The sequence below is a fragment of the Fistularia commersonii genome, chromosome 20 (assembly GCF_037954325.1).
Source record: "Fistularia commersonii isolate RoL2024-O1a breed Wild chromosome 20, RoL_Fcom_v1.0, whole genome shotgun sequence".
In the NCBI taxonomy this organism is placed as follows: Eukaryota; Metazoa; Chordata; class Actinopteri; order Syngnathiformes; family Fistulariidae; genus Fistularia; species Fistularia commersonii.
This window is the reverse complement of record NC_141303.1, coordinates 5,910,009-5,937,286: the sequence shown is the minus strand read 5'-3', so window position 1 is coordinate 5,937,286 and position 27,278 is coordinate 5,910,009. Positions and strand designations below refer to the sequence as shown.

The 27,278-nt window shown below is 39.3% G+C and overlaps 1 protein-coding gene across 1 annotated transcript; it reads right to left on the bottom strand.

The window, feature by feature from the left end:
• Positions 1 to 38: 38 nt before the first annotated feature.
• LOC147222700 (uncharacterized) lies at positions 39 to 25,738 on the bottom strand (the record flags this gene model as incomplete). The annotated part of the gene is made up of 5 exons (XM_086167585.1): positions 39 to 49; positions 136 to 199; positions 5,742 to 5,957; positions 20,458 to 20,697; positions 25,625 to 25,738. Coding segments are annotated over 5 exons (645 nt in total), but the record flags the coding sequence as incomplete, so codon positions are not given.
• Between the last annotated feature and the right edge of the window lie 1,540 nt (positions 25,739 to 27,278).

Below are 27,278 nucleotides of genomic sequence, written 5' to 3'. Positions count from 1 at the left end.
GCGGGATGGTGAAAAAAGTTATCACTGGATAGATTTACTCAAGTTGCAGCTTGAAAGAAGAATGTGAAGCATGAAGTCAGAAGTAGAGAAGATTTGAGGAAAAAAAAAAAACATGTTTAGATGGCGATGACTTACTGTTTTCAGCAGGGCAGCAATAGCTGTCTGGGTCTGACTCATTGTGGTAGTACAGATCCATTGCCTGGGTGGAAAACAAGACATTAAGGGATTACACTTTTTTTTTAACATGGGTCATGTTTTCTCATTATTTTGGGTCCAAAATGTTCATAAATCAAACATTACTGGTATTGGTACATTGTAAAAGACACTATTACCAATGGGTAGTTACTGGCAAAGATACTACACACAGACTGACCGGCTAACGTTTTGAACACAAGTTTAAATTCGATTATGTTGCAACCGCATGTGGACTGACTGGAAAAACAATTGAGATATAGGTTTTACTAGGTCCACCTCACTTTCCTTTCCTGGATGTCTTAATGATCTTAATCCAATGTCCAGAACAGCACACAGCAGCAATAAAAACAGCTATAAGATGGCTTATTTCCCTCTCCAAGGTTCACAGATGGTGATACTTTATAGCAGCATTTTATTCAGTCTGGCTCTACGATTCTTAATACCCTTTTTAAGCGGGGATTGGAGTGATAGCTCCTTCTCTGCATTCTACATGTTTTCTTTTTGTTGCTGTGAACCACTTAAATAAAGTGCCATTAAACAATCTGATCTGAAAATAAATTCTTAGGACATGTAAGAGATTTTTATACAAGCACTATTCTTTAATTAACAGTTACTAAAATACCTCAAATCAATACAGAATGCAATTGTTGTGTATGTACACCCATTGAAAATATTTGTATAACTCTGTTGTCACATATGAACCATAAAAGACAGAGTCTGACTCATTCAAGACTTTGCCTTGGACTTCTTGTCCAGGTATTAAATTCAGCCTTGAAGCCAAATCAAACACATTAGATAACACATTTCTAATGATGTGAAAAATCTTGCAAATCCTGTTTTGGTTGTCCAAGTATTAAAATTGAAGTATTAGTTGACATCATGTGTCAAGTGTGTGAGTGTGCAGCCTGTTTACTGACTGTATTCTCAAGAAACTTATCAAAAGGTTAAAATTTCAAGTAAACTAATGGAACCGAGACATGCAGAGAACCCCGGGGGGTTGGTTGATGACTAACATTAAAACAATGCAGAAGTAGACTTTCAGTTTAATTCTGTGGCCGTTTTTCTGACCTTTGACCGTTCTGACTTGTTTTCTGGAGATAACCAGAAAGTTGTTTCTTTTCTGATAATCATGTATTCTTTTTTCATTTTTAATTTAATTTAAAGCCCAATGAAATGGACCTTGGGGTGAGAGTCTGCAAGCACATTTTGCAGAGTTAAGCTAATAAGGCAGATTTCTTAATGCCTGTTCAAGTACAATGAAGATCTGCAGCGCGACCTTTTCACAGCAGCATTCTAAATCTGCATGTCTAATAGCACTGTCTCTAAATGTGCCTGTGTCATGGTCTAGTTTTACTTGGATCCCTGCATGGAGTATTTGAATGAGGCAACGTTTCCAGGGTGATATTGTATTAAATCAACTGCTGAAAGGAGTGAGACACCTCTGTTCTAAATAACAATACTACAAATACTGGGATGTAGTGTGTTATATAGCTAATCGTGGATACTGCTTCATAATATTCTTTGGAAAGTGCTCTATACATATATTTGTTATTATTATTATTTTTATTTTGATTACTACTACTACTACTACTATTATTAATAGTAAAAAATAGCAATTATAGTAATAACACTTTTCATGCAGTGCTTCCCGTTTAAGTGCTATACATATGAAAGGAGATGTTTTGGAATTTTTATTGAAAGAGCGCTTAAGTCCCAACGTCATAGTTATGTTGGATTGTGGTTCTTTACCTCTTCACTTTGAATGTGTGAATAAAATGTGCCTTGAGCAAAGAATGCCTCAGGATTAGGCCTGAACGCCAAATGTGAAAAAATGCAATATATCTTATGTGCTTATAAGTTACTGTTTGCACTGATATGCTACATTTGCATTATAATCATTGATTTATACAGTTTGCTCAACAATTCACATTCATGGTTATTAATATAGAAAACTCAAGAATATACGCAGAAAAGAATCCCACTGCAGCTTCTCAAGGCTGCTCCACTTTTGCTTTTCACATACAGTAACAGCATAATAGGCAGCTGTCACAGTGTTTCTCACAACATTCCCATGGAACTATCTTCATGTCAGCTATTAGCTTGTCATGATGTTGCTGTCACTCACTGACTTTTCAAAGTGACTGTGAGCTTCTGTCAGCTAAATACAGTCTTACCCTAGTTTGCAATTCCATGCTGCAGCTCTGAAAACGTATCTCTGCGGTATTCTTCCGAAAGTGTTGAATGAAACAAGCTGAGGCATATGTTGGTCCTATAACATCAGTCTGTTTATTTAGCCTCCAAGGCTGGACATCACATCTCTATATCGCTCTTAATGTAGATGGCAGTGCACTTCTTCTTCTTATCCTTTCAGCTGTTCCCTTAAGGGGTCACCACAGTGAATCAACCTTCTCCATCTAACCCTTTTCTATGTGTCCTCCTCTCTCACACCAACTACCTTCATATCCTCTCTCACTACGTCCATAAATATTGTCTTTGGTCTTCCTCGAGACCTCCTGCCTGTCAGCTCCAATTCCAGCATCCATCTACTAATATATTCACTATTCCTCCTCTGCACATGACCAAACCATCTCAGTCTGGCTTCTCTGACCTTCTCTCCAAAACATCTAACATGTTCCTCTGATAGATTCATTCCTGATCCAATCCATCCTGGTCACTCCCAAAGAGAACCTTAGCATCTTCATCTCTGTGACCTCCAGCTCTGCCTCCTGCCTTTTTGTTATTGTAACTCTTTCTAGTCCATACAGCATCGCTGGTCTCACCACTGTCTTGTACACCTTTCCTGTCATTCTGGCTGATAGTCTTCTATCACATAGTACCTCGACACTTTTCCCCACCCATTCCAACCTGCTTGAGCTCGTCTCTTCTCCTCTTTTCCGCACTCTCCACTGCTCTGGACTGTTGACCTCAAGTATCTGAAATCCTCCAACTTCTTGATCTCCACTCCCTGTAGCCTCAGCGTTTCATCCGAGTTCCTCTTATTCTCACACGTATATTCTGTCTTGCTGTGACCAACCTGCATTCCTCTCCTCTCCAGAGCATACCTCCACCTCTCTAGATTTTCCTCAACCTGTACTCTGCTTTCACTACAGATCACAATGCCATCTGCAAACATCATGGTCCATCGAGAACCTCATCTGCCAGCCTGTCCATCACCACTGCAAGCAAGAAGGGGCTCAGAGCTGATCCCTGATGGAGTCCCACCTCCGCCTTGAACTTACCCCCACAGCACACCGCACCACTGTCTCACAGCTAGCATACATGTCTTGTACCAGTCTAACATACTTCTCTGCCACTCCAGACTTCCTCATACAATACCAGAGTTCCTCTCTTGGCACCCTGTCATATGCTTTTTCTGGGTATACAAAAACACAATAAAGCTCCCTCTGGCCTTCTCTGTACCTCTCTATTAGCATTCTAAAACAAAATACTGCATCTGTAGTGCTCTTTCTAGGCATGAAGCCATACCGCTGTTCACAAATGATGACTTCTACTCTCAGTCTAGTTTCCACTACTCTTTCCCACAACTTCATTGTATGGCTCATTAACTTTACCCCTTTCCACTCATCATCCTCTTCAATGCCTTCCTCACTTTACTTTTACTAATTTGTGTTACTTTGTGGTCTACAATAGTCACCTCTTCTACCCTTGCCTCTCTTTCATTTTCCTCATTCATCAGCTCATAGTTGCCACAATTCTGCACATCTCCCTTATTCTTAAAAATGGGCAACTTCACACTTTTGCTCCACTCTTCAGGCATCTTCTCACTCTCTAAGATCCTGTTGAATCATAATCAGAAAATCTACCGCTGCCTCTCCTAGACACTTCCACACCTCCACAGGTATATCATCAGGACCAACTGCCTTTCCACTCTTCATCCTCTTCAATGCCTTCCTCACTTCACTTTTACTGATTTGTGTTACTTTGTGGTCTACAGTAGTCACCTCTTCTACCCTTGCCCCTCTTTCATTTTCCTCATTCATCAGCTCTTCAAAGTACTCTTATCTGTCAATACATTTCCTCTTTTAATCACCCAGACCTATTGTACATCCCTTCCATCTTTATCTCTCTGTTTCGCCAACCTGTATAGATCATTCTCTTCCTCCTTAATGTCCAACCGAGCATACAAGTCATCGTACGCCCTTTGTTTTGCCTTTGCTACCTCTATCTTTACCTTATGCTTTATTTCCTTGTACTCCTATTTGTTCTCTTCAGTCCCCTCAGTGTCCCACTTCTTCTTTGCTAACCACTTTCGCTATAGATACTCCTGCACTGCCTCATTCCACCACCGAGTCTCCTTATCTACTTTCCTTCCCGATGATACACAAAGTACTCTTCTACGTGTCTCCCTGATAACATTAGCTGTAGTTGTCCAATCATCTGTACGCTCGCCCTGACTCTCTGTTCAGCTTACACCACTTTTTCCTCTGCTCTGCCTTTGTCCTCTTGATCTTCCTTGTCACCAGAGTCCTCCTACACACCACCATCCAATGCTGTCTGGCAACACTCTCACTTTGCAGTCACTGAGTGCTTTCAGGTTATCTCGTCTGGAGTCTACCTGCATGCTCCTACCCTATGTTCTTGTCTTTTCTGGAAAAAAGGGTACAGCCATTTTCATCCTTTTTGCCAAGTTTACCACCATCTATCCTATCCTGTAAGCCAAATCTGCACATCATTTCTTCACCCCCTCTATTGCCTGCACCAACATGTCCATTGATGTTTGCAACAATTATCATTCTCTCATCCCTGGGGATATTCTGCACCACTTCATCTAACTCATTCCAGAACTTCTCCTCAAACTCACATCCCACCTGCGGGGCATAGCCACCAACATCACTGAGCATCACACATTCAATTTCCAGTTTCAGACTCCTAAGTCTATCTGACATTATTTTCACCTCCAGAACATTCCTAACAAACTGGCCCGTGCCACCCTGAGGCTGCATTGTGGATGGCAGTGCCCTGATCTAACCAAACCTTTTTTATTTTTTTTGTTTCAAAATAGAAAATACATATTCAGTTTGATGTGAGTGTCCCATTCTGCCAGTTTCTTCTGCTTTGTCCCTATGTCCTTTCTCAATGAAATTACTTCACTTTTTTGGGTGCATGGCTGTAGGATACGTGTGTACATATTGAATGAATGTATGAATATGTTCAGATAGGGTGGTGTCATTGTGATGATAAGGTTTCTGTTAAATGATTTTTTTCCTAATTCATATTTGTGTTGTGTTTTTTTTTTTTGAATGACAAAAACTCAGCTAGGCTTTTCAAGTTTCATATCAATGTGATATTTGAGCAGAAGCCTAGACTGATTGTTAAGAAGCACTTTTAATATTAATGGAGGTTGAAAATGCTCCTTTATTACTACTTAACTTCGCTCAAGTGCCGTTTTTATTTGTCAGCATCCTTGGTAATCATAAGAAAATACTTTTGGATAAACAAGTTGATGACCGATGATGAATGACAAAGCCACCTTTAAGTACCTTTCTGGGGTTTATTAAATATTCTAGAATATGAGAGGGACTTGCCTGTGTGCGCTGGCGGGGCTGCCAGTTGTCCTCCAGGGTGTAGCTGATGTAAGGCCCACTGCAGATGGAACACTCCAGCATGACAGGATTGGACAAGAGGGGTGATGTATGTACCCCCCAAGACTGACAACACCCCAGATGGACATCTGACTCTGCCTCTTTCACCTTGCTTGCACTGTCACCGTGGTGGCGGGCCAGCATCCTCCACTTCCTCACCTAGATAAAGAGGATTGATATTTGTCATTGGATTTTTTTTTTAACCAAAAGCAAACAACACTTTGAACCTAGAATTTACCAACATACCAAAACCAGTTAGTCAGTGACTATTACATAAAGCATTTTCTGAATATCAACCTGTTCCCACATTCAAGTCAAGGATCTTGTTCAGAGTGAAAGGACGTTAGAGACAAAATTTTACATGGCAAAAACATAATGGGCTAAATATCCTCTGAAAAGTGTCAGCAATTATTCCCTGAACAGAAAATGATCTTCACAGGTAATTTTTTTATTTTTGAAGACAAAACACATTCTTGAGCTTCTATGTCTCCCTTGTGTGTTGTAATGTATTTGAACAATTTATTTTGTTTTTTTTTATCCTTTGTTTTGCTTATGCGATTAAAGTGCCAATGTTTCAGTAAGACATCTAACACCATGGCTGTATTAATGTCTCAATCATTTGCAATGGTGTCACATAAATTTAGTGCCTCATATTGAAATACATTCATTTACTGGTTCAAAAGCCACATAAATCAGTTGTTTCTTTAGCACTATACAGAATACATAGAAATACAGAAATAATGATAAGCAGTAACATCATGATATTTGAATAAAAAAAATCACAAATTATTATGATGTTACTTTGATTCTTTTCAACACCAAGATCTTTTGTCATTTTGGCACGTTAAGTTTACATTTGTATTGCAAAAGAAGTTTGTAGGAGTGAATAAGCAATTTTCTTTAACCAAAAATTAGGAAAACATAGATCCTGACTCTTTCAGTTCCTCATCGATCAAGAACCTTTAAAGACTGAGGGATTGCATTTAAAACCCTTAAAGCACATGCCCACAAGAGAGGGAAGGTATAGAAGTGGAATTCAAGGTAATTGAAACAATGCAAGCTAAGGTCAAAGAGCGCATAGTTCTTGAGGAAAGGGAATTGGAAAGATGGATGTGTCGGTGACCCAGAATTGCTGTTACGTAAGGTATAAATGGTGTCCTTGGCACACAGAGCGGACAGGTTCAGTGACTGCATCCATTTCAAATGAGTCTTATCAAGGCCTCTATCAGTGGCTGCTGCTCTCTGGCTTCTCATTGCATGGGGAAAATGTGTGTGAGTGTGATTGTGGGTGTATGCAATTTTTTTTTGCAACTGATTAAAAGAAAACCTTTCTGTATTTATGAATGATTGCGAGGCACTTGAAGGATTTTCACATAAAAAATTGCTACCGAATTGCATTTTCATTTTAATTGTAACTTAAATCATGCATGTGCATGAATATTTGTATAAACAGATGTATCTACAGTGGAAATGTGATTAAGCAAACGCATATATGCGTGTTTGTGTACGGACTTGAACGTTTTTTTCTATTGGCAGTATTTCTTCTTGGATACAAATGTAGAGCCCTGTGAACTGGTCTTTATTTTTTTGAAGTGAACATGTTTATTGTCCCATTCATCATTCTTTATTGTATAGCCTCACGCTGAACCTTGGCCTGGAGATGCTGCTGTGCATGCCGTGTAGAAGGTAAGAAAATATATGCGCAAGAAACATACACACATTTGGACACAGATACACACGCAGGCCATTCTCAGACTAACCTTCCGCTCAACCCTCCTTGATGTCCTTTGACCCGGTTTGTGCTATCGCTGTTTAAGGAGCCAGTTGTTCTGTTACTACGGTGGTTATATAAGGAATGTAAAAAATGTCCTTTTCACCTCATAAACTGAGGATGTAATATTGTCCAAGGAAATTCTCATTCTAAAGACAGGATGCACACAGGAGGCACAGATCCATAAATCAAGATATAAAAACATCCCATATATTATAACGTATCCTTCTTTCATCTGGCCCCGGTCCTTTTCCTCCCTGTTACTTACTTCTTATCTGACCTTTGCCTTTGCTCTCCGCAGATTAAAAAGCATTTTCAGGGTTTCATATGTGCCACTCTACAATCAGAGGGTTTAAAAACAGTCTCTGGCAAGGAATTTAAGCAGAAAATGAACAGAGTCCCCCTGCAGCAAAGAAACAAAATGCAAAATGTGTAACACTTTAGTGCAAACCAATCTTTTAATACGTGGGAGGAAAAAATAACAGAGATGCTGTTGGGTTTTTGTTGATATTAAATCAGGCAGGCTTCCAAAAGGTCGCAGTCACTTTTATGACTTGTGAGAATTTCAAAAATCATTCGTCAGTTTTACTTAAACCAGAGTTTCCTCCTAGGCTGTCGAAGTGTTGTTGAGCAAGACACTGAACCCCTAACTGCTCCCCTGGCGATGTTCCTTAACTGCCTTCTGGACATGATGCATCCATAATGGGTTAAATGCAGCGGTCAAATTTCCCTGATGTTGTAACTCTATCGAAACAGCATGTGTCAATAAAGGCATTTCTTCTTCCACAAGTACGGGTGAATTATCGAGGAATTACTTCATAATGTTAGATTTACAAAGGAAACATTTGTTATACCCACGATTGCAGAAGGGCTAATTCTCCAGCTCTTCAATGCTTTTTGTTTTTGGTTGCGTCCTTTGATCGCCAAAATTAATCCAAGCCAACAGATAAATATTAATTGATTTCTGCATTTCCAGTCAATAGATGTATAAGATATACCTGATGGTATTATATGAGGACATATGTCTTCCTATATGGGCTGATAAGGAAACTTGTTTTTGCATAGCGTTGAGTAGAAAAAGTAGGTCGTGGGATATCTTTCCAATGTGTCATTGCAATGTTTTGTCAAGCAGACGTTATATTCAGGCTTTGTTAGCAACCAAAAGAATTGCTGTCATGCATTTTGTGTCAGATTTTTCACGCCACCTATTTTAGACTCAGAAACTGGTTGACACAATGATTGTATTCAAACTTCCTCCGATTCCTACATCTTGAATCGTTGGTTTATGTCTCTTTGGCATGGAATGGTTCAGAATTTTTAATTTCTTAATAATTCCCCCTCATCAGTATCAGTCTTGGCACCAAAACTTAGCTATCGAAATAAGAGGCCTGAAGGTTGAAGCAAAAAATATATGCACTGAGCTGCCAAAAGACTTTCAACATTTCTTCAAGCTTGTATTTATCTGTATGATGGGAAAATGTACCGTTATTTACAACAACGCTGTCCCCTGTGACTGACAAAATGTCCCTGCATAAGGGCACAAGTATCATTGACCAGAGGGAAGAGATGTGTCTCAGTCAAGACAGGAATCACACAGCTCAGTGATAAAAAATACAATGAAGAAATTACCAATGTTTAAGACCACGTTGTTCTAAAAGATAATTTTTAATCTCAAATGACCTGCTTCGATCCCTCTACATTCCACGTTGACAATGTATGCTCACCGAATTTACAGTTCAGTTACAATGACATGCAGAGTGAATGTATGTAATCCATCATGTTGAATGTCAATTCAAATCATATCATTTTCATTGAAATGATGATTAGATTTACCTCGCTTCCTGACAGGTTCCCTGTCTTCCCATATATATTTAGTTATTAACATATTTTGGCCTTTTAGTGTCTATTCCCTTCAGTCCTCCACCAAATTACCATGATATGTGACTCAGCCAAAGCTGTGTGGCATCAGAGAAATGTCTGAGCATCAAAGAATAATGAAATAAGGAAAGGGAAGGAAACATCAGCGGAAAGAATATCGTTGCAGATTGCAGAAAATAACCTGCATAAGAAGCGATGTGAAAACAAGAAAAGGGGAATATTTTCAAGAGACTTAAACGGATACCGGTAACACGGATAATCTTACATAAGCTATCTCATTCTGTCACAGATGAGACTTGCTCATTAACACTAAGGTCAGCTCTTTCCCTTTAACTTCTCCATCTTTCCCCCCTCCCTTCTGTTTCGAAATGCCATTTGCAGGTATGGGAATAAATGAATGACATGGAGCAATTCTTAGGGGAGGGGAGGCAAAAAAACTGTTGTTCAGGAAGCCTGATGTGGAGCAAAAAGCAAGCAAGTCTCATGGGAAGAAAACTGAGAAATACTGTGAGTGAGAGAAAGAGAGAGAGAGACTTAGAAGAATATCTGAGAAACGGGGGTAGCAGGAAAGAGAGCAGTCTTGTTATTCTTGAGTAGCAAATAAAATATGAAGGGTTATGTGTGGGATTTTTAAAACTGGGATATTGACCCTGAGCTGCTCTTGGCTTTTTATAGCCTTCTTCACCTTGTTGAAGCAATTCCTTATCTTTATTAAATCTTTATCCCCGATATGTTTGCCGATCACACAGTGTCACCTAAAGTCACCTGCTCTGTGGTAACCTCTGTTTTATGTTTTTTGGCCCGGGAGAGAAAAAAAGGTACACGTTTTTCTTCCTTTCATTTCGGTAAATGTTGACGGGAATATATCTTTGTGAAATGGGGCCCATTTACTCACAGCAGGGTATATTATGGTGTTTGTTACTTTCTGTCTTTGTTTTGATGTTGAACATTCCATCCTGCCTCTCTGAGATAGCAATACAAACCCAAACATCGCCTGATGTATCAGCACTCCTGGTAACAAGCATAAACATGGGATGACTGACATCAAAACCTCTCATCACGCATCATCTTCAGGTTCTTTGAAGTGAAGCGGTTGATAAGAAATCCAACTTTACTAGATCTCGTCTTCCTCTGGGATAACAAGTTTAATTATTTTTTTTTATCTATATAGAGAATAAAAGGATCACAATGAGAATACTGTGTTTGCATTTTTCATAAGAGAACAATATGTTCTTGAAAGCCTAATTTGCATTTTCACTCACATATTTACTTTTTTTGAAAGATTAGAAGGATGTTAGGGGTTGCAGGGATTCCAAAACAACATTATCTTCATGGTTAAACGTTGAGTGGGTTGTTGCCTATATCATAGGAATGTGTAACCACATACTGTAAACCATAGTTCAAAATTCCCCATCAGAAGATTGCAACCACTCATTCTTGCTGCTTTCATAAAATACAATAGATATCATATATTTTTTAGTATTTGTTCGCTACAACTCCAAAAGCTTCTTTTATTTCTATTTCAACAGCCACTCTTTGATATGTAAATGCTTCATTTCATGAGTTTTAAAGTAGATGTTCCCAGTGTTCTCACTATCCTTGGAATGGGTTGAGGTATAACTGTCACACTAATTAAAAATACGTATTTTGATTTTTATCTTTTCTAGCAGGTTTGTATATATACATATATTTCATATAAATGCACACACACACACACACACACACACACACACACACACACACACATAGCTGGACACTTCAGCGTTCGTCTGGGAATCAAACTGCCATCCTGGAGGCAGTGAAGGGACACCCTAACTGAACTTCAGCCGCCCCATACCCATATATATTTATAAATATATATTTATAAATGACCTGTAACTGTACTGTGCAGTTAAAATTTTCTCATGAGATAAAAATAAACCATTGCTTTAATATTTTATTGAACCGTAAAATTTTGATTTTCAAAAACTGAAAGCACCTTTTCACAATTTTCTTTTACTTCAGCTGCACATAAGGTAATTCCTTGCTCCCCCTGAAGGATTCCTACTCCCAATTTGGGAATCCGTGGTTTAAAATTCACAAACACTCTCAGAGGCCTGAAAGCCCCTTTGCCAAATATAATTTCAGCCGTGTAATTGCAGCTCTATGCAGCCACACCACCAAATAGTATAAATATAAAGGCTCCCAAAGGGCACATGCTTCAGTTACAGAGTGGGATCCAGGCTGCACAGTCGGATGACTGCACAAAAAGCTGAACTAACAAGAGCAAAAGCCAAACCTTCCAAATTACAGAAGCACAGAATCTGTATCTGCTTCATAAGAGTTTATATATATGTTTACATAAAGTATTTTCTGTATTTGCGTTTGGATTTTAAAGTAAATGGATACGGTAGGCACAATTTTACTTTACTTGTGTACAACAGTATATGAGTTAACAAATCAACATTTGATTACTTGACCTAGTGTGAAATAGTGAAATAGTGTGACTTGCGATGATTATTTGAAATGAAAAGCAGAGAGATCATGTAGATTGTGGCAGTTGTGTTTTACTTAATGTCTGTCAAGCCTCTGAGACTGGATGTCCTGTGAATAATCTGCCAAGCATGTCTGTGTAATTCTTAATTAACTGATATTAATGATCAGATAGCAAAATTACATTATCTATGCTTCTTCTTCATCACACTCTAGCCCAATGGGGTTTGATTCTTAAAATGCACAATGCACCAAGGTCAATGTAAGAAAAATAGACTTTTACCTCTCTGTGCAATGGATCTGCACACGATTTGAGTGGACTTTTCATTTATGCGTTCTACAGCCCACTGCCAAGCTCAGTAAGTTTCTAACTCATCCGGCTGACCGCAGGGCACCAGGAGAAAGCAGATCTCTGCCAATGCCACTATAACAAAATGTTCAACAGTTTAACATCATAATTTAATAAGTACATCTTCAGTCCATACAGCAGCCCATCAGTAAGTTTTGTTGAAATTGGCCCGATAGTCTCTTCATGCAGTGAGGTAGAAAAGCAAACCAATAGCTTTAAGTGAAAATAATAACTACCTGCATGGTTGTGGGAGCACTGTAGAATATTATTGTCACACCATGATTAAGCATATTGCCCATTTGGAAGCTAATCAGGCCAGCTCTAATTTCAGCCTTAAGCTCGGTGGACAAAGCGTTTCATTGGAGCTAAGCATGTGAATTTGGGAACAACATGAGCTGTATATTCAGGATGCCGCTGAGCCTCTATGGCACAGCAGTTTGGGGTTTAGCTCTGGAACATCAAGATGGAAGATGGAATTAAGTGGCTTCTCAGGGTAGATTAGAACAACGGTAATCCTGAAATTCCCTCACAATGAGACTCAGAAGAGAACGTGCTCCCTCTTCTCTGGGGGTCCAAGGTCAGCAGAATAAATGAAGACAGGAAGAGGGGAGGAAATGAAAAGAAGAGGTGTTGATACTTGGCTGCAAGAGGTTTAACACAAAGAAAGGCTATGAGGCTACTGATGTAGCCCTTTTTTATCCTTCATTTAAAACCAAGCTCTGCATTTTTTAGTTCTTGTGAATTAAGCTGTAGATGGTGAGATCATATCATGAAACATTAGGTTTATGTTGGTCAAAAATGAACCGCTAAAAGATCATAAGAAATATTTACATGGTAAGATATAAACATGGATAACAGCTTCCAAAGCTCATGGATGACCATAAACAAATGAACATGTATTTCTATTTCTATTTCTATTTCTATTTCTATTTCTATTTATGCACAAAACAAGAAATACGATGAATTTTTTAATGTTCTAAACACTCCAAAAGGTTGTTCTTTTTCGGGAGAGCACACTTTAAAATGAATTTACTCGTTCCACAGTATCTCTGCAAATCCCATAAATTGCAGCTAAGACATAAAGTGCCTGTTCAGTGCTTATTTATCTCTTTTATAGTGATTTTTATTCCCTAGTAGAAAAAAGGGTCTTTAATGCTAAAATAGCAACAGAAGGACAGGTGCCATTTTTGCAGATTTGAAAAGAGGAGAGATAATGGTGGAAAAACAATTCCAAGTATATTACTACAACCAAATTCCTTCTCTGCCAGAGCAGTTGGCCGAGGAACAAAGTAATAGCAAGAGGATTAGTAGTTTTCCATCGCAAAGTGTACTCTGAACCCCGGTGGTTTCATATTTTCAATACCCAGGGAGTTTAATGCCAATTAAACATGCTAAATCACAGCAGAGAAGGTAATATCAGCAATAGGATAAATTTAAGTAAACATCAGGTTAATACAGGATATACAAGATAATTCAAATGGAGAGAGTCCAGTGTAGGAAACAAGTGACAATAAATGTTTCCAACAGTAAACCAGATGATTGTGTCAGGTATTGCCAAGGGGACAAAGAGGAATTGGACATTGGCCAAGCTGATAAAGCATCATATGGACATTGAGCACTGCACTGGTTTAATATGGAAGTCCGAGGAGGAGGGTCCGAGTCTGGGCATTTCTACGGAATAGAAATGAATGTTGGAAGGTGCTTATGTGGAGAAAGAAAGCTTTGACTCATTTAGCTGAGCGGTTCAAAAAGTGCAAGCCGAACTTTGTATGCATGAGAAGCCAACAATGTCGAAACGGGAATTTGGCTCCTTGTGCTGTGTATCTTCGTATCTAATATAATTGGTCCTTGTGGGCTGTTTCTAACAATCAAGGCCAAAAAAAAAAAAAGCAAGAAAAGAAAAAAAAAAAAAAAATACAGCCTGATCGTAATACATTCATTGTGAATGCAACAAAAGCTGGGATTCAAGCTTCTTCTTGTTTTTTTTAACAATAGTTTTACCGGTATATTCTTTATTCCAAGAAGCTAGAGGGTTGAGATTGGGTCAAAGGCTCAGGAGGGAAAAGCGTGATGCACCATAACAAAGTTCACCTGGTCTTTAAGTAGTAAGGGTGGTATCTCATCTAGTCCAAGACAGCAGCCCTGCTATTAATCCTACGATTATGAAGCTTATCTGAGAAAGTGTGTGCCATTTACCGGTGACAGTTTTATTGCTATATTGCACATATTCTGCTGCTGGGAAAAACACTTCAGCTCAGTCATCAGCAAATCAAGATTCCCCATCCAGTGTCCACAGTTTCACCATTACGTGGAGACGGCCGGAGGTCAAAGTTCTGACTCATGTCTCAGAAACATTGGTAAAAGTTCATCGTGCTGAGACGGCATCTAATTCTGATGCACAACTCATTAACTCTGCTGTCAAGTGAACCGACTTACCTCAAAATTATACATTTAACGGGAATGGTGCCTGGGACAAAGTCCTGAGTTCATAGTCCGGGAGAACTTAGACTTTGACTAAGACTTAGTCTTTAAGGTCACTCGGCATGCACCAAGTGTACAAAGAACGAAATTCCATTTATTGGTATAAATAAAAATAAGTAACTGAAGGTAAGTCAGAGACCTGATATTAAGTATGAGACAGGTGATGTGCAGTGTCAGGACACTCGAAACATGCGCAGCGCAAGTGGACCGTTTTATATTTAAAAGATGACTGTACTAGCAGCAGGTTTGCAAAAGGATAAAGATTAAGCAAACCACCTGTTATCTCTCCCTCTCTTCTATCTTTCGAACCCCTTAATTTTGTATGTACTTGTGAGAGTTTAGCTTAGCGGGGTCTTTGAATGAAATCGGCCCACCATCACGGCCTCCTCAGTGTCTCATTTTCTGACTCGATGCATTAGCATTCATGGAAGAGATGTCAGCCTGTGGGGTCTTGTCGCTGGTGAGGGGGAACAAAAGACATGAATTTGTCATAGGTCGTCACCCTCTGTTTTCTCTCCATGGTAAACAAAAGGGGCCAACTGTTTTTTTCAAAAAGAAACCGATCAAGGTTTTCGACTGCGAGGAGGGTTGCGATCGTGCTTCTGTTTCAGCTGAGTCGCTGACAAGGTGAACATAACTCACATACAAATCAGGTGATGCTGTTTCTGTATCTAAGCAAAATTCTCAACATCCCTGTCCATAGCTCTCTGCTGTATTGAGAACTTTGTCGCACAGGCTGCAAGGAGATAATAATCATTGCCCTTCCGGATACGCTTGGCTTCCCTCATCTCCTTCCTCCTTCACCCCGTTCTAATACCTCACTCCCTGCTTTCATTTCAACGCAACATTCACTCTTCTAGTAACCGCTGTTTCTTTCCCAGGCATCGATTAGTTTTAGATAGTAAACACAAACAGAATTACAATGAGATGGGCCTTCCAGACTCAGGTTTTTGGTTAAACCATACAAGATGCATGGATATGATAACACGGTCAACCTATAAAAGACAAGGTCAAAATGAAATGCAGTGGAGAATGATGCCTGTGGGCCCTTTTTACGGTGATAATAAGCTAATTGTGTGTAATATCAGACATGCCAAGCACATGTTTCATCCTACTCTATCTTGTGTGATGAAAAGTTAGCCACGATGTTTTCAAAATGTTCTGATCTTAGATGATGACAATGAAAACATGGAGCGTCAGCAGTCAGCAAAAAATGATTAAGTGTTCAGCAAGAACAGAACAGACCTTAGCTGAGAGATTAGTGAAAATGCTGTGTTTGCTCCCAGCTTTGTGCATGCACGTCATTTCCACAGCGTGTCTGCTTGCGCGCGAGATAGCTCAGGACGTCCTTAATGGCAGAATTTATGATTTTGATTTCTGATCATGCTTGGGCAGGGCGGAAGCTGTGACCTCCTGCTCTAATAAACCTGTCCTCTCAGCTATCCTCATCTCTTTTTCTCGCCTGCTTCCCCTGTTTATGTGTTGCCCGGCTCCCCCGACCCTGCACAGCTGGTTCTAAAGCATCACTATTTATTCTGTATGTTTTTGATTATAATTTCATCCAATCAACCGGTTAACTTCCTCTTCCTTCATTTAATTTCTGTAGTCATTGCACTATGGAAACCGGCCAGGTGTCATAAATTTATAACACTGACTTCATAGTGTAATAAAAAAAAAACTGGGCTGTAACACTTGGTCTATATTTAGTTTTGGCAACGATACACTCATCGAAAACTGCAGCTGGGGGAAGGCTGTGCTAAGCACTGGGTCAAGGCTGTACTACATCGCCTGCGTTTTAGATGTTAAGGCATTGTTATTGGGAAAAAAATAAATTAATGTGACGTGTTTTCAAGGGAAACTAGCAGTGAATGAGTTTGGTTAATCAATTTTCCACTGAATTTGTTACTTGTGTTTTATTTTATTTTATTGTACGTTTTTTTTAAACTAATCCTTTGTGACAACACATAGCAAAATTGCGCAAAATACATGTTATAGACAGAAACAGATTCAGAATCACAAAACCTTCAGCCATGGGTGTCGGACTTACATTGAAAATCCTGTGCAACACAGAAGGTGAAAAGAAAAAAAATTACAAGCTACTTCTTCATTATAAAAGCAAACAAACAAAAAAAAAAACAATAATGTATTTAAGAAAATGAGCAATATCATCCCCGAGTCTTCGCAGACAGAAGAGTAAGCTGCCTCTGTCTGTCATCATCCAGTTATTTTATTCATCTTCAGTTCCTTTAACTGACTTTGAGACTTTCACACCCTCCTACATTTCTATACTATTCTTTTCTCCTTACTTTGCACTAACATTATGTTCGCCAAAAGGCAAGAGTGAATCGATGCCTGGTTTCCATTCCACCGCCCAAAACAAACAGACAAGCAAACAAAAAGAAAAACAATGCGGAAAAGAAATCGCTGATTTGTGTTAGTGGAGACAATACAAGCCTTCATTGCTCATTGGCTCTCAACCCAAAGTCAGCTGATTTACCATTTCAGAAGAAAAAGACACATTGTGGAGGACTCCTCCACATGTGTATGTTTGCATTTTATCACTGTTTACCATTTTATTCACATTCACATGTTATGTTGTCATTTTTCACACATTAAAAGATGTAATTTATCTCCTGATTCCTTTTCCAAATTGCATTTTTCTTTTAATTCATTTTGGGGGGCATTCCCACACAGTTTTTATTTTCACAGTGGGATGGCAGTCTCAATGGTGTGGAGCGGGAGCCTTACCCGCCAACTTGAAGTTATAGCGTGAAACTAACGATTCCCCTCTGGAGTTCAAGAAATAGTGAGGCAGTGAAGTGTGACGAAGCAGTAGCCTAGGTTGGCCCTTCTCATTCTACAGAGGAAACTCATATATCTAAACCTACTTAAACGTACTTAAATGTACATAATCTGTAAATACGCAAAATTTAAGTTTTCACAATGAATGGATCTCAGAATATTATTGAGGAATTTGATTTTTTCTGTTAATGCATTAAATATAAACTTTTCAAGCACACTATCAATTTTAGATTTTGAAATATCTTTATGACCATGAAAACAAGCACGCCTTACATTATAAACGTGATATTTGACAATAACGTGACATATTTCTGATTTATGAACCCTGAACACAAAGTTTCGCAAATGATTACCGGTACTTGCATATCAATCTTTTTCTTCCTGTTACACTGACCTATTTCTTTTACAGAGAACTGCAGATACACAGGTTGCCCCAAAATCTTGTTGATATGTGTTCAATTGAAACCGGCCTGTCAACGTTCCCATAATACGCTGCCCCACATTGGATCAAAATATAAAATGCAATGCCTGTTAAAGCGTAAACAAACTCTATAGGAAGGACTCCTTAAGAAAAGAGTCATGTGTCCAGCATTCAACAGGAATGTTGCTGTTACTGATATCATTTTTGAGCATTTTTGTCACACTTTGCAAGTGTTGGGCAAACCAAGTGTTTGGATAGTGCAAGAGATAATGTATGTAGAGAACAGTACAGTACATGACGTTTTTTGGGTGGATTTTGTCATGGAGTATTTGGCAATACAACATTGACTCAAATACAGGAAAAGTGCTTTTTAGTCGATCATTTACCACACACACACACACACACACATACACACACACACGTACACATACACACAATATTCCGTGCTTACACGGTGAAAACTTGCCACTGGATGAGTGACCATTGAGCCCCTTCTCTAGTCTTGTAACACTCATTAATCCTAAACATAAATCAACACACACACACACACACACACACACATGCACACACACACACACAGACACACCATGGCTAGCGCATATGACACACACAGGTTATCGGCAAGAGACCTAAGTGATACATCCATTGGTTGAAGGAGAGACATAGTGAGACAGGAAAACATGGAATAAGCCCTTGGCAAATTAAAGTGGAAAATAGGGAGATTACTTCAGGAGATGGAAAAAACCATAAGCCGATCTCCACTGATTACACACCTCAGAATTGTTTCTCTGTGAGTGATTATGCAAAGATACACAGTGCAACATGGTCTACGATGAGTCACTTTATTTGCTGTGGGAGCAGCCCAAAACACACAAGGAAAGAAGGTATTGATGGACACGATGATTGATATTCATCAGGACAGTCATTTGAATTGCTGTCACATAACCGTCGGTCAACATGCACACCTGCCGCAGGCTTTGCATGAATGGAACAGGCTATGTTGGCTTTGAGAGCACGTGAATTGCTGATAATATATTGTCTTTTGCATTGATAAGTTGTTTTCTTCTTTAATTATATCAAGCTAATGTAGAACCGTTCTGCTGAGCTTAGTGTTTTGAAATGTCACCAAAAACAGCTTATGACATAACAAACGGTCTTGAAAATGGGTTAAAGGTTTACATAATTCTACTCAGGATTTAACTTTGAGGAAAGGGAGAGGGGTAGCCTTTCCTTTTAGCTGGCCAAGAATGTTAAACTGGGTCACATTGGTGTAATGAGTTGGTCAATTTCTCCTGGAAAAAAAAGCATATTCTGAACTAATTTATGGAGCTTCAACAGCCTGAAATTTACATTAATTCTGTTATGTTGTTCTTCGTTCATTTCATAATCTGTGATATGCTAATGATTTACATATTCATTGGGATCTTCATGTGAAACTTTTCATTGAAACAATACATGACAAGACAGCAACCCATTCTTTTATGAATTCTTCGAACAGGTATTGCAAATTTTGACATTTGGAAAAGAGTTTTCAACAGTGCCAAGGATCGTGTTTGCCCATATTCACACCATTTGCACATGCTTTTGCTGGATTCATTATGAGCACGACAGTGTGGAGTTAGTGGCTCTCAGACTACTCTGTAATTATATACTGGCGCAGTAAATCCTGAAAAGGAGTGTCTCCTCAATGAAGCCTTGTTGCTATTTGAAAACAGTTTCTGAGAACTGTATTGCTCTTTTGAAATGAAAATGTGAGCAACCCATTGAAAGGTAACGAATTATGTGAAATGATTCAGCTTGAAGTCTACCGACACAAATGTTTCTGAAATTGCATAGTATTTAGAGTTCCATCTTTTTCTTCAGTCTTGAAGCACTTAATTAGTTGTTGCATTTGAACTCGAATACCAAAGAGAAAAACCAAATCAGAAAAAGAGATTTATGTTGGTTCACAAGCAAGTTGTGATAATTTAAAAGCACCTGAAAAAAAACAAATTTTCATTACCGATTGACACTTGAGTTTCCAAGTAGGTTTTGTTTGGGTTCAAATCTCAAATGATTAAAATACTTCAAATGGTCCTTCAGTTAGTTCCTGCATTTACAAAATTAATAATTTTACTTTATTATTTTACCTTTAATATAATTATTATTACTATTGACATGTTGTTATACTTAGTCGAGAAAATATGGTAACACCTCTAAATGCGGTGATATGCAAGGCTTGTGACCTGCTTGATTGCTGTCCTCTAACTACAGAATCCAAGCAATAAACAGAAATGATCACAGATTGAGTTTTATAGCTATATGGATTTTGAACCTATCACATGGGAATACACTGAGATGCAGCCAGCTGATTAAATGAAATATCCCATAATAAAAAGGAGCACTGTGTGCACACATAACTCCATCAGTAACTGAATGCATAGACGAGCATACATATTTATCTGTATATGTATAAATATATACAGTGTTTTTTTTTCCTCTTTACCTTGCAGCCCTTGCTCTTGTCATGGCTGTTGGCTTGACCAATGGCAGGGCACGGTGACGGCGGCTCCTGGTGATAGTACTGGCCACCCTGCAGGCCAGAGTAGTGACAGCAGCCGTAGGGCGAGGGGATGTGGGTGTACCAAAGTTCTTCAGCCAGCGGACACTTCGGGCAAGGGTAGAGGAGGCTTTTCCCCTGGACCTTCTCCACACTTACTTTAGGATTCCTCATCCATCGTCTCACCTGCATGAAAAAAAATCAATAAACAATGAAATATACATACTGTATACACAAACACTTTTATTTCTATTTTAGAATTTTTGATTCGCATGTAATTGAATCAAGTCCCATGCACAGATAATTGGAGTTTCTTATGTCATTTTTTTCTATAAGTCATGTCCGTCAGATTGGCCAATAGTAGATAGTCAAGTATCCTCAAGACTCACAGCACTCGGGACATAAAACTCATACATAAAGGAAGCATAAAGAAAATATAATCTTCTATTTCCCCCACATTGATATCAATGAGTGGCATATGCTTACTTGTGAGATATCAGCAACACATGTTGATGTTGTTGCATGAAAGTTGTGTGATCGCGTGTTTTCTAGTAACATAAAAGGATGATATACTGAGTCTGTGTGAAATCTGGTGTGCATTTCCTGTATGTAATCTTGTCAACACCCCACCGTTAACATAAATATAAAGGGCTCATGGGAAACAGAGGAAAAGTGGTAGAGAAAGAAAAAAACAAAGCTCTCGTGAGAAGTCTCATAATACTGAGTGGAAAACACTGCAAAGGGTTATGTGACTGATCAGTTCACGGTCGAAACAATTTTGATACGCACACACACACACACGCACACTGAAAATGACTGCTGGAGCTGTTATTGTGGTGTTGTGTGTGCGTGCAGGGGTGGTGCTGCTGTATGTCAAGGCATGTTGAGTGTAAAGGAAAACAGACTTGGAGGAAAACTCCATCTGGTCAACATGTCAAAAAGCAACCAGCCTTCAACTCGCCCAAAGGTCAGATGATGCACATAGGAAATACATTACTTTTACTGCTATGAGCGTTACCCGTTACACTGAATTTTATGTGGACGTTTTTTTTTTTTGTTTTGTTTTTTGGCTCTTGGTTTGGCACCCAAAAGCGTCAAAGGCACAGAGACAGCGGTTCAAACAGAGGGCAGCAATTCTGCTTTCAACATCGGATGAGAATGACAGTAATGATAGATTATCAGGTTATCCACAACTTGACATATTTATTCTGGGAACCAAATTACAGTCACATTAAATCATTTAGCACCCTAACAACAAATAACCATTCTGTTATTGAGTATTTCTGTGTTTTTGACTTCTGACAATGTACATTTGGGGGAAATACTTTTCTGAATATGTCCACTAAATGAATTGTAGCATTAAGAAGACAAAGACTTAGACCTTGACATGATCAACATGACACAGCGGTAAGCACTTCGGCCTCACAGCACTAAGGACCCTGGTTGGATTCTGACAAGGGAACCTTTCTGTGTGGTGTTTGCATGTTCTCCCTGTGTCTGCGTGGGTTTCCTCTGGGTTCTCTGGTTCATCGGAAAAAATTGGGAAAATTGCCCCGAATGAATGAGTGAGTGAATGGTTGTTTGTCTATATATGTGGCCTTGCAATTGACTGTCGATGTACCCTGCCTCTTACAGGATGACAGCTGGGGTAGGCTCCTGCGACCCTGAGTACAGGATAAGTGGAAGAAGATGAATGGATGATCAACATGATGCTTCAACCCTATTGAATCCGTCATTACAGGATAGTCAGAATAAATAATTGCTGGAAAGTACTCTTTATATTAATCAGTTAGTGTAACTATTATTATTATTATTAATACTAATGTTGTATTAATATTAACATAACATTAACATATGTTTTTTTCTGATTTTAGTTCCTCTTCATTTAGTTTGGTTTGGTCAGACTCCAACAGATTAATCTTTTGTCCTGATAGCCATTATGTTTATATTTAACGACTGCATGTTATAAGATGCATTATACAAAACCTACAGTACGCTCCAACTGGTGTTCACCTCATTATAAGATGTGGATCTGGAGCTGCTTGCCATCCTATAGCAAGAAAATTGTTGCATTGCAAGATAATGTGTAGAAAAACATAAAAGGAGAACAGCTCAGTATGAGCAGATGAATAGTTGGGGGGGATGGATCTATCTATCCTTCTGGATGGAAAGATGGTTAGATGGATGGACTGTTCTATTTTAGCAGTATATGCCTGTGGGGTCCCTCTGTTTATGTGTGGGTGTTAACAAAACATAATCTGTTCGTATTCTCCTACTAATTTATCAGTTCGCCAGATGCATCCATGATAATGAATAACACACTTAGTACATCATCTAAATGAGTCATAACTCATGGCCAAATTCTGGCTACAATGGTCTCAACATCGAACCGACAAAACATAGTGCCAAAAAATATTCATCAAGCATGTAGACACATTTGTTAATGTTGCCTATTATTGTATTCATGAAACATATTCACACCCTATAAAAATGAAAGAACTTGAAAATAATAACCTATGTGACAAATAAAAAAAGGAATTGCCTAATTTATTTTATTTCACTGTTTGGGTAATGGAAAAACAATGTTCGGCAACATTACTAGAACAGGGAATGCAGCCATGCCCTTCTCCTCCACAGGCTGCAAGTAATTTTAAGGGTAATTTCAGGCAGAACTGTTTTTTTGTTGTCAACTTCATTTTCGGCATCAGTGACATAATAGAGATCCATGAGCATGTTCAATGTTTTTAATTTGTTTGGGGGAATTTTGGTTGTAGAGGATAATTTTTCAGTTAGTGCAATGTGATGATAATAATGTTCATAGAACACTTCCTATCAAAGTGCTGTACAGAGGAGAAAAATAAGACAAAAATGAAATGAAAATCTCAAATTAATTTATTTTTTCTGTCTTCCCTGTAGTGATACGGCTAAAGGCTTCCAATTAACCTATTGCATAATTTTGGACTGTGGGAGCAAACTGGAGGAAACCCAAATAAACACAGGGAGAACATGCAAACTACACACAAAAATGCCTTGAAAAAAAATGATCTCAGACTGTGATTGGAGGATCTCAGTCATCCAGGTCATAATTCTGGTCAAATTATTTTTGTGGCAACTGGACTTGAGTTTCTTCTCTTGGAGACATTTTCACCTCTCATCCAAGAGGCTTGATCAGTTTGGAAGAATTCAGACTATTACACAATGTTGGTGCATGGAAAGAAAAGGCTCTCTTCCCAATAGTGTTCTTTCAGACCTTGGGGAAGCACAAAAGGCGAGAACTCTAGGAGTACACTGTTCATCCAGCTACATATGACTTCACCAAGTCAGATAAATAAGATGGTGCAATGCCATTGACTCTTTTATAGGAGAGGACCAACACCTTAAAGTCTGCTCTTGTCCAAACAGAAAGCCAGTGGAGCGAGGCCAGCCCCAGACAATACGTTCAAATTTACTTGCTCCGGTCAGAAGACACGCTAACGCATTCTGAACAGCTTGCAGGCCTTTGACACTCATCCCAGGCAACCAAGGAAAAGGACATGACAATAATTCAACTGCAATGTCTTGAATGCATGGATATAGATCTCTGCGTCCTTTATTGACAAGAGAGGTCTGATCTTAGCAATGTTTCTAAGATTGAAGGAGATGACTCTGGGGACCTCTTTAATATGAAGATCGAAAGAATGTGAAACACACCAAGGCTCCTTATGTAACTCTGTCACTGCACTGAATAACACCATCATCCAAGGACAGAGAGAAATTGTTGTAAAGATGACAGGGTCTCACTAGTCCAGTGATCATTTCTGTCTCAGCAGAGTTAAGAAGCAAAAAAATAGCTGAAAATCAGGTCTTGACAGCAGACAGACAGGAACCAGGTATTAGTGTATCTGAATCCATCCATGTTAAATGTTAAATGTTAAATATAAAAAGAAAACACCAGTAGACTCAGAACAGAACCCTGCAGAACCCCAGGTTCTGAGAATTCTCTTGGAGTTACAAACATTTACTGCAATGAAAGTTTGCAGAAGCTTCCAGATCAAACTGTAGCATTTAAGATGCATTATCTTATTGAGAAAGTTGTTTGCGACATGTATCTTGTGAAATGTAATCCCCACAAATCCAACCCATCAGAATGATAGCTTGGTTATTCATGTTTTAATACATGTTAGACTATATATATTAAGAAAAGCATTGTGATTACAGTAATTCATAATAATCAATGAAAATCATTTGAAATATTACTGTGTGTGGCAAAAAGAATATGGTGTAAGAGCATACATCCATTGTGGATAACAGGTAAATAGTTAAATGCTCAATATCCAACAACCTGATTTCTCAAAAACACTTCTCACAAAAATATCCAATGTTTTCTTCCATAAATTATTTGTGAAAATATTGTCAATTTAGATGATCATTTTGTGATCCTAAAGAGAGGATGGTAAATTGCAGCATGTAGAGGATAATGACAAAACCAGCCATCACTAATGCAATGCATACAGCTTGCCCATGATGATAGATGACTTCTAAAGTATCAAAAATTATATATGAATTAAGCATTTCCCAATATTCTACAAGGTTATTTATTTACTTACTTATTTCTTCGTTCGTTTATTTATTTTTATGGGACAGTCAGCACATAAAACCCATTACACAAATGCACTCATTACATGATATATTCATCATTAGTATTGAGATGGAAGTGAATCTTGTGGCAGTACTGCAGCATAACTGCAGGATATGCTGAATAAATTCAAAACTGAAGAGCCTCGCCAGCCCAATGATGTCATGTCATGATTTTTACCAAGCAGTTGTGAGCTCTTTAACGCAACAGTGTGATAAACACAAGGTGTCGAGTCTTGCACCTGATTAGTACGACTTAGCTTTCACAATGACATCATCTCTGGAGTGGGCGCACACACACACACACACACACACCCACACATACACTCAAACACACAAACAAGCGCACGGTGGCTGTGACACCTCCCCCAGCAGCCTATTTACCTCACCCTGGTTATGTAGGTGCATGTGTGTAGGCACATACTTGTCCATCCCAAAAATATGTGGCTTGTGTGTGTGTGTGTGTGTGTGTGTGTGTGTTTGTTTCGTCCAAACTCACCTTCCTCTTGACAAACTGAAAGGCAGAGCACTTCTTAAAGGAGAAGGCTGTCTTTTCTCCCCCTCCTCCTCCTCCTCCTCCTCCTCCTCCTCCTCCACCACCACCACCTCCTCCACCTCCGCCTCCACCGGCACCCCCACCACCTCCTCCTCCTCTCCCCCCATTCACCAGCTTCATGGCCGACACTGGCACGCCGCTTGCCTCTGTAGATCCCAGGGTGACGGACAGACTGACAAGGAGTGAAAGAGAGAGGAAGAGTTGTCTATGGCATGGAGACAAGGCTGTGGCTTTTGGCAAGTCGAGTGCGGGACAGCAAATGAGTGCGATGCCTCGGAGTGTGTGAAAGAGAGAGGTGGCAAAGGGAGGATGCGAGGAAGAGAGTGAGAGCGAGAGGAGGTGGAGGAGCAGATGGACCAAAATATGAGGGAGAGAGGCAGGACACTGCAATATCAATGAGATTACTCACTTAACTAGAAATCGGACCGGTAAAACCAAAAAAAAAGAGCGTTGAAGTGTGAGAAAACGTAAGTTGTGCATTGACAGCCTCAAAGGAAAGCATCTATGGGAAGTATGAGATGTCAACAGAGGATGTATTTACATGCACAGTGTGTTTACATAGACTCTCAAAGTGTATAAATGCACACACACAAGCCTTAATCCTTTCATACCTTGATGCTTGTGTGCTGGCTGGTTGTTGTGATCACACTGCAGCTGAGACAGCTTGATTATGTCCAATGTCTCCTCCAAAAATCAGATTCCCCAACTCCTCCTCAGTTACAGGTGCCCCCTTCTCTGTTTTAAATAATACACGTCTATACAGCAAAAGAACTTGCTAAAAAGTCTCAGAGAATGACGGCTGGTATTCAGTCCAAAAACTGCATGTCACTGTGTGATTGGTGTTTGTCCTTAATGATGCAGTTGTCCAACAGTCAGAGAGTGTGTGTCGGTGGTGTTCCGGTGGCGGCGGCCAGTAAACAACCACCCGGAAAGTGTGTGTGCAAGAGCATGATGAAGAGTGTGTGATGTGTCCAGCTGCAATCCTCCAGCTCACACAACACTACTTTATCAATGAAAGGCTCTGCAGTGAGCAGATGCTGGCTCCCCTCCCCTTCTCTCTCCTTTCGTCTCACTCGCTCTCTCTCTGCCCAGCTTCTGAGCTGTCCCTCATTTCCACCCCGCCCTCCTCCTTCTCCTCTGCTCAGTCATTTTTTCTGCAGCAGTCGATGATGGCTCCTCCCTTTCTCTCCCTCCTTCTATTTACCACACTTCACACAACATCCAACCCCCCCAGACAAGAATGGAGATGTCTCAAGCCCTCTTCAAAGTATTCATTTGTGTTCAATTAGGTGTGGCATCTTCTCCAACAACATTGTTTCGGTTGGATTTTCAATACCCCGACACATGTAGCCATACATTTGCATGCATGCCGGACGCATTCACACACACACACATCATATCAGTGTGTATGTCCTTGCATCATAAAATAAGCAGAGGGGCCATTTAATTTTCTCAAAGCACATCAATCTCCGTCCTTTTGTTACTCCATGAAAATTGCAGTTTTAAATGATAACATAAAATTGCTATAAATATAAATATAGCATCTTCTCAAACATCATTAGAGAAATGTTTTTACTGTTTGGGATGCACACTTATT